General features: G+C 40.1%; 1 protein-coding gene across 1 annotated transcript in view; it reads left to right on the top strand.

Annotated features, from left to right (window-relative positions):
- The first annotated feature begins 6,254 nt into the window (after positions 1 to 6,254).
- The window catches only part of CR2 (complement C3d receptor 2), a 31,771-nt gene continuing 21,193 nt past the window's right edge, over positions 6,255 to 16,832 (top strand). Inside the window, exon 1 of the mRNA XM_075996879.1 lies at positions 6,255 to 6,453. Within this exon, the coding sequence (XP_075852994.1) occupies positions 6,396 to 6,453 (58 nt within the window). The 5' untranslated portion in view covers positions 6,255 to 6,395. The remainder of the gene's footprint in view (positions 6,454 to 16,832) is intronic.

The raw sequence follows: 16,832 nt of genomic DNA, 5'->3' as shown, positions 1-16,832 counted from the left end.
AATGTCAACTCATGATGGATAACCAAAGTGTGGTATATCTATGTAATTAAATATTATTCAGCCATAAAAAGGAATGAAATGCTGATAATTGTTACAACTTGGATGAACCTTGTTAATATCATGTGAGGGCAGGATCCAATTTCAGTATTTCATTATGTATAACTAATTGTCCCCAAATTATTTATTGAGTAGGCCTATTTTTCACCAGCAACCTCAGTTCCACTTATGCCATAAATCTAGTTTCTGTATGAGGTCATTCTGTTTTTTCTCACTAATTTATTTATCTACCCATTTGCCAATACCACACTGTCCTAAATATTAAGAATTTATGTCTTGATACCAAAGAGAACAGATATCACCAAGTGTCACTTTGACTGTTATTGTCCTTTTGATCTTCTTAAATATTTTAGAATAACATTGTTGGGTGCCTTGAAAAATGTTAAATTCTGACTAAAATTGCATTGAATGTATATATCAGCTTGTAGAGAACTGGTATATTTTTTAAATTGAGTCTTCCTATCCACGAATGTGTTTATTTATTCATTTATTTAGATCATATTTAACTCATCTGAATAATATTTTATGATTTTCTCCATAAAGGTTCACATATTTTTGTTAGATTTATTCCTATTATGCATTTCCAGTAAGCATCCCGTCTTCTCCAGATTTAAAACGAACCTAGTTTAAAATAAAACACTTCTAATATTTTACCATAATTGCCGTAGAAGTTTTGCAAATACATTTATCAGGCTAAGGAAGTGTCTTTCTATTTCTTTTTAGTTAAGAGGGTTTTAAAAAATCTGTTAAATTATATGAAATATTTTGTGAGTTTATCTTTGCGGTTGGTTTTTTTTTTTTTTTTTTTGCGGTTGGTTTTAATTGGTGAAAAACCTGGTGGTCTGCATCAAGGATGCATGCTCTGAAAAGGAATATTATTTCCTCCAGTCAGAAGCCAGAGGACTGCAATAGCTCCCTTCCAGGTTACCAAGCTCAATTCAAGAATTTTAGGTCAAATCACTTACCTGACAAAATTCCCTACACACAAAGCTTAGTCTCCCAATTATAGTAAAGAATGACATTTGCAACAGGGCAAACTTTCTTAGTGTACACCTCTAAATCACTGCTCCAATTTCAGTTCCCATTTAGATCTTTTTATTGTCCCCATTGGCACCAGCATATATGTATTCTGGATTTTGCTTATTATAAAGGGCTACAAAATCCTTCCAGTGCATACCTGATGTCTTAAGTGTAGTACACGGTGATATAACCCTGTGTAGAATCTCCATTCCTCATGAAATCTGTGTATTTATTTATTCAAAAAATTTCTATTGAATATCTACCATGTGCCAGGCAATATTCATGAAGTAGGGAGGTTTGGACATAGAAAAACAAACAGACCAAAAAAAAAAAAAATACATACTTCTTCATGGGTCTTACATTATAGAAAGAGACAAACATGGAAAGGATCATTGTAAAAATGTCTAATGTGTTCAATAGAGCTAAGTACTAAGAGAAGGAGAATAGGCTAAAGAAGGGGATGTGAATGAGAAGGTAGGTAGAAATATAAGAGGATGTCCAGGGATGATCTCACTGTCTTTGAGGAAAGACTAAAGAAAAGAGGGGGCTGTCTAGTGGGAGAGTTAGGAGAACATCATTCTGGGCAGAGAAAATACAACATTCGGAGGGCAAAAGACCCCATTCGGAGCTTGAAGGGTGCATTCTAGAACAGCAGAGGCCATTGTGGCCAGAAGGGGGAAGAGAAAAGTAGCGGAAGACAAACTGAGAGGTTAAAGGAAAGCAGAGCATATGGTACTGACTAGGTCATACTTACGATGTTGGTTTTTACTTTGAATGAAATAGGAAAATTATTGGAGGGTTTGAGGCAGAAAGGAGTGATTTTTTTTTTTCTTTTCAACCAACGTTTAAACAGAATCACTGTAAGAGGACTTGAGTTTCAGTGGTAGTGAATGGTGTTTATTTGTAAAGGAATATATTTAGAAAATCCAGGAAAGAACACAAGAACATGCACCAAGTGTATCATGACTCTAACTGTAAAATAAATGAAATGTTACAAGTGCAAAAAGAAAACATAGATGAATTATTCTATAATCTGGGTATACATAAAGACCTTTTAACTATGAATCCTAATCCAGATGCAATAAAACAAAAGATTGATCAACTTAACTGCACAAAAACACAAAATGTTTACAAGGCAAAACAGCACCGTAAACAAAGTGAAAAGACAACTGACAAAATGAAAGAAAATATTTGCAAAATACATGACAGATAAAGGACTAATACTCCTAATGTATATTTTAAAAAGGTCTTAAAATTTGAGGGAGAAAAAGGCAAAAATGCATGATAAAAAATGGACACAAATATGAACAGAGAGCTCACAAAAGAATAAAATAGCTATTAAACCCACGAAGATATGTTCAAGCTCATTCATAATATGATAAATGCAAATTAAAACTACACTGAGATACAATTTCTCATTTATCAGATTGGCTAAAATTTAAAAGCATGATGACAACACATTACGTTAACGAGACTCTGGGGAAACAGGTGTTCTCATACCTTCCTGGGAGGAATGTAAGTTGGCACAACTGTTATTCAGGGAATTTGGCAATATCTAAAATAACTACATATGTGTTTATCATTTGTCCCAGAAATCCCACGTCCCTTACAACAGTAGGAAAACAAATACGTGCAAGGTTATTCTTTGCAGCATTAAAAACAATCTAAATGTCCACACATGGGGAAATGGTTGAATAAACTATGGTATGTCCACACAATGAAGTAGCTGTAGAAAAGAATGAGTGATATGAGTGATCTCTCTGGACCCATATGGAGTGAATTCCAGCGTATCCCTTAAGTGTAAAAAGCAAACTATAAAATGTTTTCTTTTGTATAATAAAAAAGAAGAAATAAGACAGATGTGTTGTCTGCTCATTTGGACAAAAGTAAAGACAGATAAACCAGAAACTACAGAAACTGAATACTTACAGGGGGTGTGTGGGAAGAAAAACAATGAGAGAAGTAATATTTCCTTGGTTATATCTTTTTATATAGCTCTGACATTCAGAACTACATTAATGTTTCATCTATGCAAAAAAAATCAAAATGAGTAGAAAAAATAAAATAGAATACGCAAAGAAATTAATCTAATTGTATTTCAAATGAATAACAATCATACTGAAGAGAGGGGATAATTAATCTCAGTAACTTTTTTTTTTTGGAGACAAAATCTAGCTCTGCTGCCCGGGCTAGAGTGTCGTGGCATCAGCCTAGCTCACAACAACTTCAAACTGTTGGGCTCAAGCAATCCTTCTGCCTCAGCCTCCAAAGTAGCTGGGACAACAGGCCTGTACCACCATGCCTGGCTAATATTTTCTATATATTTTTAGTTGTCCAGCTAATTTCTTTCTATTTTTAGTAGAGATGGGGTTCTCACTCTTGCTCAGGCTGGTCTTGAACTCCTGACCTCAAGTGATCCTCCTGCCTCAGCCTCCCAGAGTGCTAGGATTACAGGCGTGAGCCACCACACCTGGCCAATCTCAGTAACTTTTGAACACAGCAATATTGTTTTTATACTTCCAGGCTATAAATAAAATAAAATTTTTAAAAATAGTAGGTTTGATTTCCACCATGGTATGGAGTTAGCCATTTTAAAGTTCTTTCTGTGTACTCTAGGATTGAGTAAATAAGTAAGTGTATTGTGGAACCAGGTGTCTCATTGTTGAAGAAGGGACTGAAACATCTGGAAAGAGGGAACCGTAGAATGAAATCCATGGTAATGGACTAGAATTGGAAGATCTGATATAAATTTAAGACTGAGATATAAATGTAGGCAGAAACAGGGTTAAATAGACATAGGAATGGATATCCATACAAATATTTCCTTGCTCTGTCTGATGACAGGGCATAGAAGCAATGATACTCCAATTACGATAGACACACAGCATCCAAATATTGGTTTCTAAATACCATTTTCTACTAAAAAGAGCCAGCATTCCTTGGAGCAATGGCACATTCCATTTGCTGGGTCTGAAGAAGCACAAGGTGAGTCTGGAGCATTTTTTTTTCCTTTTGCCCTAAAGTAAGGAAATGCTCAAAGAATAAGAACAGATCAAAATGACAAGAGCTCCCATTGGCCAAATCAAGGACAATGTGAGCATCAAAATAAATCAAGAAAGCAACAGATTATGACCCACTGAATAAATAAATACAATTCGTATTGATATAGACAATAAGTCCATGCTGACATAGACAAATAAATGAATAAATAACTATACAAGAAGAGAAAGCCTCTTCTTTACATCAGAATGCCAACTAATGAACAGAGAAGTAATGACTAAATTAGAAAAAATACCACTTGACAACTAACATAGTAATAATTGATTTATGCAAGAATCATCAGTGTATGCTGAAATTAATGGATAAAAATTTGATGAAAAATTATGAATTTACATGAAGTATCTCCCCAGAAGATACTTATTAATTACAAAGGGGAAATATTAACTTTCATTCTAGAAACCTGGCTGACACCACCTTAAATAAGTGTCAAAATTATCACCACCATTAATAGGACAAATAGATAACATGTACTTCCTGATAAGGACACAATGCCCTCTGGTATTCCTGCCAAAAAATTAGATTCAGTAATCTGAACATAATCATGAAGAAATTATAGACAAACTCAAATTGAGGGATGAGGGAGGCTCAAACTCAAATTGAGCCTCCAGAATGGCCCCCAGCGATCTCTGCCTCCCGGTGTTTCCATCCACCTACAATGCCCTCCACCCTGAAGAGTAAAAGAGTGGAGGGCATTGCAGGTGGATGGAAACAGGAGGTAAAAGAGTGTGATTTCTGAGGATAAGTCATAAAGGACATTGTGGTTTCTGCCTTTCTTGTTCTGGGAAGAGTTAGCTACCATGTCATGAGGACACAGCATTCAAGCCACCAACCCAGTGGCAAGGTCCACAGGGCAAAGAAATAAGGCATCTGGCCAACAGCCAGGTGAGTGAGCCATCTTAGGTGTGGATCCTGCAGTCCCAGTTAACTCTTCAGATCACTATAGCTCCCGCTCACTTCTGCAATGCAATCTCTTGAGAGATTCCAAGCCAGAAACAACTAAGCGACACACAGAAATTATGGGAGATAATGTGTATTCTTGCTTTAAGGCACTAAGCTTATGGTAGTTTGTTTCTATGCAATAGATAATGAATTTAAAAGTCATTCTGCAGAAATAATTGCTGTATGTTCTTCAAAAAAATGTCAAGGGCAGGAAAGACAAAAAAAAAAAAGACTGAGAACATTTTTCCAGATTAAAGAAGAAAAAAATGTAGGATGGTCAAATGCAACAAAGGATCCAGGAATGATTCTGGAAATAAAAAAAAAGGTAAGTTGCTGCTGTTTTTTTTGTTTTGTTTTGTTTTGTTTTTTGCTATAATGAAGATTATTGAGATGATTGTTGAAATTTGAATGCAGCCGGTAGCTTATAAAATACCATTCTATCAATGTTAATTTCTTATTTTTCATCATTGTACTGTACTTACGGAAGAGAATGTGCTTGTTTTTAGGAAATACACACTGAAGTATTTAGAGGAGAGGCAAATGCCTGTAAATTATTTCAAACAGTCCAAAGTAATAATTATATAATCATATATATGTATATATATATATATATATCTAGAGAGAAGAGAGAAGGAATGGCAAAGACAATATAGTAAAATGTTAACGTTTAGAGAAACAGGGTGACAGGTATTGGGAATTCCTTGTACTATTCTTGAAACTTTTCTGTAGAAATTACTTCAAAATAAAAAGAACTTAATAGTGGAGGTGGCTGCTGTTTCTAAATTTCCTAAGTGAACAAACTTTTTTTCAAACTGGGGGGGGGTTGAATCCATTAATAGGTTTCGAAATGAGTTTAGTGGATCCAGACTAGAATTTTATTTAAAGGCTAGGATAGCACAGTATAATAACAGCATGGCATGGTATGGGCGGAGCACAGAAGGCAAGCACTGCAGATTAGTAAGTAGGTGAGTACTACTTTGTGCAAATTTTGTTCTAGAAAGAAAAAAAAAAAAGTGGGTGTAGAGGGTTGTGCGGTCAAAAAAGTTGGAAAGCCACCGCACTGAGGGGCCAGTCTGAGCCAAAGGCCGGCTGCAGTCCCTGCGCCCGCCCCTGGTGCCGGGCCGCCCCTCCCGCCTCTTCCCTGCTCACGGGCGGGCCACCTGCAGGCGTGCGCGCAGCCCTGGCGCGTGCCGCGCGACACTATTTAAGGGCCCGCCTGCCCCGGCTCGCGGCTGCTGCCGCTCCGGCCCGTCCCCTCGGAGCCGCCGGAGGCTCGCGGGTCTCGGAACGCATCCCGCCGCGGGGGCTGCCGCCCTGGCATGGGCGCCGCGGGCCTGTTCTGGGTTTTCTGGGCTGTTGTCGCGCCAGGCGTCCTCGGTGAGCTGGGAGGGGGAGTACGGCGGTAGGGGCGCGCGTGGGGCAGGGAAGGGTTTCTACCCAGAAAGCGGGGGCAGTGTTGCTGGACGCTCGCCTGTCTGCCCCCGCTGGCATGGGGGACCCCTGCAGTCTCCTGGTCCTGAATTGTCCCCACCGGCTCCTGCGGGAGCCGGGACCTCCAGGACTGGAGTCTGCGCCACGGAGGGGCGCTCTCTGGTACGCCGGGTGTGGCGCATGGCGCGCTCCCCGCCCCCGGGATTCAGCAGGTGCTCCTTGCCCTCTGACCCGGAGCTCGGCGGGCGCCCCCGCCGGTCACCCACCCGACACCCACCCGGGCGGTGCACGGGGTCGCCGCGCGCTCCGCTGGGCGCAGGGGTCCGTGCACACGCTGAGCGCCGCTTCTGCCCGCCAAAAGCAGCGCAGCCTCCACTCCCTGCCCTAAGGAAGAGTCGCATCTGGTTCCCAAGCATAGTTCTCTGATTCTCTGAACTGTGATGTGATATTGGTAAAGAGATCCTAAATGTCAAACATCTGTACTTAGTTGTTAAAGTTGATACATGAATTAAAACTATAATTTCCGTCGTGCTATTTACTTTCTGCAACGACGTGGGCTTCCAGAAGGTCTCATTCAACGTTTATTATAACATTTTTTTTCTCCCCAAATTGGCTTGATTTTAAAGTATTATAATTTGTTAAGAGCAGCGTCTCTTGGCTATAGGATAGGTCTAACTTTCGAATTGTCTCCAGGGTACAACGAGGTCCTAGTTCATAAGATGTTTGCCGCATGCAGACCTCAGCTACTGGGTGACTTTTTGGGCAAGTCATTTAGCTACCTGGACCTCAGTTTCTTCCTCTGCAAAATGAAGCTGGTGATAAATTGTCCGGTCACATCTCGAGTTGTTCTGAATATTATATGAAACTAGGCAAATGGAAGTTAGATGTTAGCTGTCACTACGAAGTATCAGTCATAAGCCTTATAATAAGTATGCACCTGTTTTTATACAGCCAGCATTTAAGCGACCACCCCCAGCTTGTTAAGGGGACTGGGATATTGCATATATTGGTTTATTACAACGTACTCTGTCTGCTTTCCTGACATTTAACTGTCTCCTGACCCTTAAGTACACTTTTCTCAAAACTATTGTATTCCACTCTTTCTTTTTTCTACATATTCTTCATTCCCTTTGAACAAATGCCCATTCACAACTTTCTCTAACACCTCCATGGGGTACAGTCCCAGACCTGCTTCTCACCTGTTTCTAAATTTCAGAGAGGATGTTATCAATTCAAAATCAAATTCTTCACCAGTCCTGCCCATTCATCAGCCCCTCCAAGTATGCACCCAATACCAGAGCAGGGTGGTCACTTAACTCCAAATACCAAGTCTATCTGTCAACCCTTAAAGCTACTTCTGTTATCTTTTTATCATTCTTATATCAATATTCTAATTCCAAGCATTGTAATTACTTGGGTAACAATGTCCTCTTAAAGCTACTTCTGTTATCTTTTTATCATTCTTATATCAATATTCTAATTCCAAGCATTGTAATTACTTGGGTAACAATGTCCTCTCTTCCCGGTCCCTCTGCTGCCAGTCTCTTTAACTTTTCCAATCATGGAAACCAAAATTTTAAAAATATGTGTATTTTAATTGTTCTACTTCCTGGCTCAAAAATTTAAAAGGGCTCCCTCCTACCCGTGGGAGAAAATCTAATCTCTTCACCTGCCTCAGCCCTTTGGTCTTCACCTGCGCATGTGTCCTGACTCTCCATCATGATCATGTGTGTGTGGCTTACCCTCTTGCTCACATGTCACCGTTGCTTGTGCCTTACCACAGCGGTCCCCAACCTTTTCGGCACCAGGGACTGGTTTCATGGAAGACAATTTTTCCACGGACTGCGGATGGGGGATGGGGCATCATGGGGGGTGTGGTGCTGGGCTGTTTCCTAACAGGCCACAGACCAGTGACGGGCTGTGACCTGGGGGTTCGGGACCGCAGCCTTGCCACTCCCCCCTGCTGACTTTGACTGTCACTGTGTAGCTAGCGCCACAGATCATCTCTGGGCTCCCTGCCAGTTCCTACACTTCCATGTGCTTAAGAAACTCTTAAGGTGACTATTTAAAATGTGGGTTCCTGGGTTCCACCTCACCCTCCAGAGATCAATAGGTTTGGAGTATGGCCCAGGAAGGTGAGGTTTAACAAGCACTCTAGAAGATTCTGAAGCAAGTGTTTATAGGGCATGCTGCTAAGCAAAGGCAATGGAAAACACATTTGCTTCTTAGTGTTTTCCTACCTTTTTCCTTTGGTCTATTTGCATAAGAGATTCAAATTTCCCAGACTCTTAGATTTCACTCAAGCCTTCACTGGCAACCTAAACTCACCCTACACTAAGAACGTGAAATAAGAATTCTCCCATTTTCCAATCAGCTGATACAGAAACCTGTCTCCATCTTGGATCAGATCATGCTCTCCCTGCTTAAAACCTGCTAGACCTTCCCATCACACTAGAATGAAACACATGCCCCTTATTCTTTACTCTGAGGCCTCTGCCTCTCTCTGAAAATCTCTATACCCCGCCTACTCCCTCTGCCCCAGCCCCAGAGGCCTTCCCTTTAGTCCTTGAGCACAGATATGCGTGCCTGGCCTTCACACCAGCTGTCCGCTCTATTGAAATGCTCACGCTACAGGTCATCCCTTGCCTGGCTCCTTCCTGACCTTCAAGGCTCAGCCCACTGTTGCTCTTCTCTGACTCTGGTCTGAAGTAGCCCCTACACCAGGACACCCTCTGATACATAACCACATTCTGTTCCGTACAGACCACTATCACCATCTGAAATTGCTGTGAGGGTGTGAGGGCTTCTCCGTTTTTCTGTCCCTCTTATCCTTCTCAGCAAACCTTCTTGACTGCTTGCTCCTATTTCTTTATCTCCTTGCCCGCTGTATGCAGGCTCCTTTCCCACTATTCTCCTGAAGCTGCCTTTGGCAAGGTCATTCCTAACCTTCATGCTGACAAATCCAATGGTCATTTTCCTATCCTGATCTTTCCCAGTTTTTCAGCATAAGCTGACTACTTCAGTTTTCATTCTCATTGTCCAAAACAGGATGGAACTCCAACCTGTTTTTTCTGTACCTCTCTGATTACTCTTAGTCTCTTTTGCTCTATCTCTAAAATATTAGAGGGTCTTGGGGTTCAGTCGTGCACCTGTTCCCTCTATTTTCATATCTTCTTCCTGAAAGATCTCATCCAATCCCACGGCTGTGATTGCTATTTATGTATTGATGACTCACATTGATTATCTGTTGTTTGGTTTGTTTTCATAGTATTAGTGATTCCATTTTTGGTTCTGATAACTTTCACATCATCATTCAAAACTTGCTTATCGCCGGGCGCGGTGGCTCATGCCTGTAATCCTAGCTCTCTGGGAGGCCGAGGCGGGCAGATTGCTCGAGGTCAGGAGTTCGAAACCAGCCTGAGCAAGAGCGAGACCCCGTCTCTACTATAAATAGAAAGAAATTAATTGGCCAACTAATACATATAGAAAAAATTAGCCGGGCATGGTGGCGCATGCCTGTAGTCCCAGCTACTTGGGAGGCTGAGGCAGAAGGATTGCTTGAGCCAGGAGTTTGAGGCTGCTGTGAGCTAGGCTGACGCCATGGCACTCACTCTAGCCTAGGCAACAAAGTGAGACTCTGTCTCAAAAAAAAAAAAAAAACACAAACAAAAAAAACACTTGCTTATCAAATGGCCAGGAAATCCAGTATTAAGGTATTTGATTATATTAATTCTCATCTCAATGATCATTTTCCTCCCATCTGTTTTCGGATCAAACTTTCAGTCTTATTTTTATTATCCTATATATTGTTTTCCATTCATTTCTAATGGATTTCCAAGCCATTCCAGGTAAAATCCCTGGGGCCCAAATAAAGAGTTAAATATATCCCTGTTCATTCAACTCCCAAACTGCTTTGCCCAGTTAGTTTTTAACATGGTATGAGGAATGTGTGTGTGAATGTCTTGTCACCATCTTCTATTTTAGATGCAGTCATGATCTCTGATTTTAATGACTGATTACAGAAAGACGTGAAGAAGGTTCAGTGACCTGCAAATAAAATGCATATTACTTAATGGTTCATGGACTAACCTTCCCTTTTCTGGTATGGAAGAGAAACTGATCTCTGAAAATTCTCTTGTAACCTGGGAGTTTTGGCAATTTCATTATTAGTGAGCATTAGTGCCCCCAAAGAGAGAGTCCCCCAGTCTCCTTATTAGGCATGAGACTTTCCCATCATTTCTCATCTAGAAAGTGTGCTTCTCATCTCATTGCACATGGGAAGTCGTGCTATGAAGCACCCTTTGGCTTTTGCTGTTTCCAGACATTGGTTCCATCTTAGTTTCTATCATTGCTACCAATTGCATCTTATAAATTTAAACTGGTTTTCCAGCTTGTGGAGGATAATTTGGCATTGTCCATATTTACACTCAATAATTACAGTTGAAATCACTTGATGAGCGTAACTGGTACAAGTGTTGTCAGGTCATGAAGTTTGTCTTCCTTGAGGTCAAACCCTGATATTCCCTAGAGAGTCTTGCTGCCTTACACCCTGTAAGCACTTGGAGACATACTTGTGGGTGTTAATGGAGGACACTAAAGGAGTTGAGGAAATAAATACAAGGGGACCTACCGGTGACATCTGAGTGCCAACAGTGATGGCTAGTTTCATAACCAATGTGTGTGGTCTCTCCACTGGAGCTCTATGCATGCCTTTGTGTCAGTTAGTCCATGTTTATTCTTTGACTTTCACCTGTACCAGTCTCAGTCTTGTTTGAAAAAGAAGAAGATTTATAAATTTGATATTTATATACAGGGCTATTCTGGGAGGCCTACACAGGGAGGCACTTCTTTGCCTTGACTACCATCTGATCTGGAAAAAGAATTAGCTTCTTGTTCTCTGCATATAAATCTCTGCATTGAAACTTGAGCGCTCTCTCTCTCTCTCTCTCATATAGAAAAATGGCTTTTCCGGGTCCATCCTCAAGTATGTGGTTGTTAGCTATCTCTTGGGATAACAGTATCATTATTTTAAGTCACAGGGAACTGTCTTGAGATGACTAGTTCCTTTTATCTAGTGACCATCAGAAAGTATTTACGAAGCTCTCTTTGGGGACGTATTCCTGTACTAGACAGATAGAATAAAATAGTGAAAAATAATGAATAAACATATTTTCTTCTTTCTAGGCCCTAAAGGTTTAATGGCTAAGATAGTTATGTAAATTAATTTAAATAATTTGAAAGGATCATACGTGTGCTGGGCTTTTACAAGATCTCTGGTGTACTTTAGTTTCCTATGCTATCCCAGAAAATATTTCATTTATAAGATTTTTTACTTATAAAGTTCTAGTTTGTACTTATAAAAACTAGTTTTTTTGCTCCAAACCCACCAAATGGTATACATTAATTATATACAGGTTTTTGTATAACAATTATACCTCAATAAAGCTGGGAAAAAAATATTAACATCCGCTCCTACAAAAAAACCCCAAACCAAAAACCAAATCAAAACCCATGTGCTCATCCTTTCCTACTTACCCCAGGCTCTGACTCCACTTCTAAGCAAACAAACAAAAACCACTGGTTTTTACTTATAAAGTTGTAAGAAGATGGAACAATTCCAGGGTCTTTTTGAAATTTGTGAAGAGTGATTGTCTTCAGCTCTTCCTCTAAAGTCTATGCGAAAAAAATTCTTTGAACCTCTGAGCTTATTTCTCTGTATATTCTCCCATACTGCAACGATCTGTGTTTTAGTCCCAGATAATATCGCCCCATTTTAGACTTCTTTTATAAAGATGAAAGTTGGCAGGATACTTGGTGACAAAACAAGAGCAGAGGAGAAGTCTTAGCCCCTTCTAGTTTTGGTATTCCTGTGGTCTTTGTCTCTGGGTCAGTATAAGTTCCTGCCAAGGTATTGTTTGGCCAAGCCTAAAATTCAGAGTGATTAAGTCTGAGTTTGCTGTTGGGCCACCTTGGGAATACAGATGCCTTCTTGGGTATATCACGAGGTCATTCTTTATTACCTGCCTGGAGACTTCCAAGTGATCAGAGGCCACAGAGGTTCTACAAACATGAGTATTTTTGTAAAAGAGGCATCTTTGGGTCTATCATTGTGTCTGAATGGGACAACCCATTATTCTCAAGATAAAAGTGCAGTAGTAAATCAGTATGCCATCTCACGTGAAGGGGGCTCCCGGGTTCTCCATGTTTCCTTTTACTCCTAAGGATATTGAATTTGGGGGGAGGGGTTAAGTCATCACAGCTAACGAAACCTTTTTATCCTATAATCTCTATGACTTTGCATTATGGTCTCTATACTGTGTTACAGTGAGGTTAGAAGTTAGTATACAAGGACTATTAATATTACCTCATTCTTCCCCCATTCAATTCAAAAAAATATTTTTATCTAACTACTAGGTATGAAGCACTAGACCAGACGATGGGGCTTGGGAAGGACATAAAAATTAATCTCTGCCTTTGAGAAACTCCTACACTGGTTGTAAAGACTGACTCTTAAACATATAGTGCACTATGATGTGATTTCTTTTATTTAAAAAGTGCTATGAGATCATAGAGAAGTAAATAATAATGCTAGCTAGAGAATTAGGGAAATTCTGGGGGGGAAGGAAACAGCATTTGCAAAAGCCTAAGCTTTTCACACCATAACAACATGATGTCTTTGGAAAATAGAAAAAAAAATGAATGTGGTTGGAGTGTATGGTACATGGTGAAGAATGGCAGTTGATTAAGTAGATTGGAGCTTAATTGTGAAAGGCCTTGCATTTTTTCCTATAAACAATGGTGAGTCATTGCAAGTTTTTAAATGTGCAGAGTGGTATGACTACATTTGTGCTTTAGAAAGATAATATGCACAGCAGAATAAAAGACATACCAGCCAAAGGGAGAACAAAGTTAAAAAGGTAAATGATGTTACTCAGTGATCCAATGGAAGACTACAGCAGCAGCAAAATAATTGGTCTGGAGAGAGATTTCTGTAGTCCAGTCCCTAAAATTTGGTGACTAATTGAATGAAGGGGAGGGGGTCGAGGATGAGATACAGAAAGGAAATGATGACCGTGAAGATATTTAAGCCAGGAGACTTGGTAAATGATGCCACCAACTAACAGAATAGATATAAAAAGGGGAAATGGAGATTATAAGTTATAATTGACCACAATAAAGTTTGCATCTATGCTCAGAAATATAGACTGTGTGCTTTACTTTTATTTTTATTTATTAGTTTATTTTTTTGAGACAGAGTCTTGCTGTGTCACCCTGGTACAGTGCAATGGCATCATCATAGCTCACTGCAACCTCCGACTCCTGGGCTCATGCAATCCTCTTGCCTCAGCCTCCTGACTAGGTGGGACTACAGGTGCCTGCCAAGATGCCCAGCTAATTTTTCTATTTTTAGTAGAGATGGGGTCTTGCTCTTGCTCAGACTGGTCTCAAACTCCTGACTCCAAGCCATCCTCCCACCTTGGCCTCCCAAAACGCTAGGATTATAGGCGTAACCCACCAAATCCAACCTCTAGACTGTGTGCTTTAAACAAACAGTGTTCTGGGATTGAAGGATCTTTTGGAATGTGTAAGTTTTGTAAATGTCAAGAATTTCTTTATGTAAACATAAGTAAGCCCATCAGCAAATCCAGTCAGGCTGGGATTTAATATAAAACATAGAAAGTCTTCCAAATCCTAGCCCAAAATCCTGTTTTGTTTTCCTTTGTAGGTAAATCATGTATGAGTTGTGGAGAACTTCTCTGCAGCTCTGTGCTTACACCTGTGGATATTGCATTTGCGTCAGCAATTACATATTCTTATAAAAAAGGATGACTTGACACATGTCTCCAGGGTACATGGATACTAGAACAGTGGTTCCAACCAGAAACCAGAGACCTGAGTAGTTGCCACCTACTTTTAAAACCAGATAAACTAAAAGGAGTCTCCTTCTTAATCTGCTCCAGAGACAACTCTTCGGGATTTCCTACCAGAGAGAATCCCTAGAAGAGAAGGAAGTTTGGGCTACTCGCTTCCAATTTTAAATCTCCGGTGTTACCAGGAGGTCCAATTTCATTTGGCTTTAAACTGGCAAATCTTTTGTGTGAATAATCTATTACCACTATTTGCCTTTCTTTTCTTTGCCATTCTTTCAGTGGAGAAAGAACTAGGCTTTCCCAAAATGTAAGTCTAGCTGAGAGATGGTCACTCATCTCTTTGTCTTTAGATATTGACTCATTGTCATTAGATATTGACTCTCAGACAATATTGTAACCTGGGATAAGGACATGCCTTTTTGTGAATGTGAGTAAAACAATCTCTTTATTGCACCCTATTTAATTCCTATTGTCCCTTTCTAGAGGGAAACTGGGCACCTACACATGAAAATGAGTACCCAGGAGGGTTGTACGTGGTTTGAGTAATTCTAGACACAGAGCTGTGATTTGTTTATCTTCCTCATGGTCCCCACTTCTATGATATTTTCCTTTGACTACTGTCCTTTGATAAGTTTTTTCATAGTGAATAAACGCTTACATCTAAAATATACCATGTTCAAACATTATTCTAGGTATTGTTGTGGAAAAAAAAAAAAAGAAAAAAAAAAAGTAAAATATACCATGAGATTACACACAGCCAACTTAATTCCATCCAAAAAGTAGGACATGCTGGGTGCCTCCCATAAAAGTTTATTTGTAGTCTGGGGTGGGACACGTGACCAGCTCATAGCTTTTTCAGTTTTCATCAGCCAGTTCCATGTATCTTCCTACCTTGACACTTCTTATGTAGAATCAACTTTGAGACCAGGATACAGGATTTCATCAATATGGGTCAATTGTAGACTAAGTTGAAGTTTGGTTTACAAGAGTGAAGACGAAATTCTCAGAAAGTATAATATTTAAATGCCTTCTCTATTTCCCCACCTACCCTCCAAAGAGCCATTCCTTGTAATCTCCCCCAGCCATCTCCAATGGGGACTTTTACAGCAGTGGTAGAGAGAGTTTTTACTCTGGACTGGTGGTGACTGATCAGTGCCATGTTGGACAGAACAGGGAAAGGTTGCTTGACTTCTTGGGTAAGAAGTCAACATATTGCACCAGCAAAGACCAACAAGGGCATCTGGAGCAGCCTCTTGCCAACTGCCACGCCTCTCCCCCCCAACCCCTCCCCCCCCCCCCCCCCCCGCCCCACCGCCAGTGTGTTCCTTTTTCAAATACCCAACTCCAGAAGTTGCAAATGGAATTGTAGAATCTGGATTATGTTCATTTTTTTTTTTAAAAGTGACACAGTGATGTTTAAACATAAGCCTGGCCTTACCATGGGAAGCAGCAGTGTAGTACGGTGCCAACCAAACAGCAAATGGAAACTTCCACTGCCAAAGTGCTTCAGGGGTGAGTGGGCTGAAACTTTGGGATCTAGAAATAAAATGAGGTTTTGGAGGAAAAGATGCATGGTACCTATGGGAAGAGGAGGAGGAGAAGATAGTGTATATGGTTGGGTTTCCTGGTTAAAGAATTTAAAGTAAACTTTGAAAGTAATGTCTGAATGTTGGAGAGGTAGGAAATTTATTGTATTCTGGAACAGTGCTATATCCATATTAATGTAGGGGAAATTAAAGGAACTTTTTTTTAAAAAAAGCCAGTAATTATAGACTTTTTTCATACATATATATTGTATTTTACTGAAATGAGAATAAAATGAATTCTCAATCCCATTGGCCATGCCAATGGGGGGAAATGGCTGAGATCAGAATTTGATTCAAAATACTATAGACATTATACATTTTCATATTGTAAGATGAAGCTTTTATTAAGCAATCAGGTTGAGTACCCACCTCTCATTCTCTCCTTCTCCTCTACTCTTATCGAGAAGTCTCTGACTTTCTTGGGAAACCCTTCAAAAAAAGCTCAGAAAACCTCATCAACCTTGTTTTGAAAGCAGGAAGGAAGAGACAGATTTTTGTGGTGAAAATGTGTCACAGAAGCTTGGTCCCCTTGGCTATAACTGTTGGTGAGAAGATATCTCAGACTCTTTGGGTTTAATGAAATGGAAAATGACAAGTGGGTGTAAAGTTTCCTGGCACAGATCAAGATGGGGAAAGTGGATAATTGCATGGTCACTGCACTTCTGGAAAAAAAAAAAAATCATGCGTGTTAGTTGCACTCCATCTCAAAGGAATCTCTGCCTTACACTTAGGAGAGTTGACGTGAGCATCTCGCCCCACCCTTACCTAGTCAGTCTAAGCTGACTGTAGGCTGTAAAGAAGAAAGTTCGTGTTTCGGAAGTAAAACGCCTTTTGGACTTGTTCTTTTCTCAGGGAGGCTACCACCTCA

The sequence above is a fragment of the Microcebus murinus genome, chromosome 23 (genome assembly GCF_040939455.1).
Source record: "Microcebus murinus isolate Inina chromosome 23, M.murinus_Inina_mat1.0, whole genome shotgun sequence".
NCBI classification, from domain to species: Eukaryota; Metazoa; Chordata; class Mammalia; order Primates; family Cheirogaleidae; genus Microcebus; species Microcebus murinus.
This window is presented reverse-complemented; position numbering and strand designations above follow the sequence as displayed.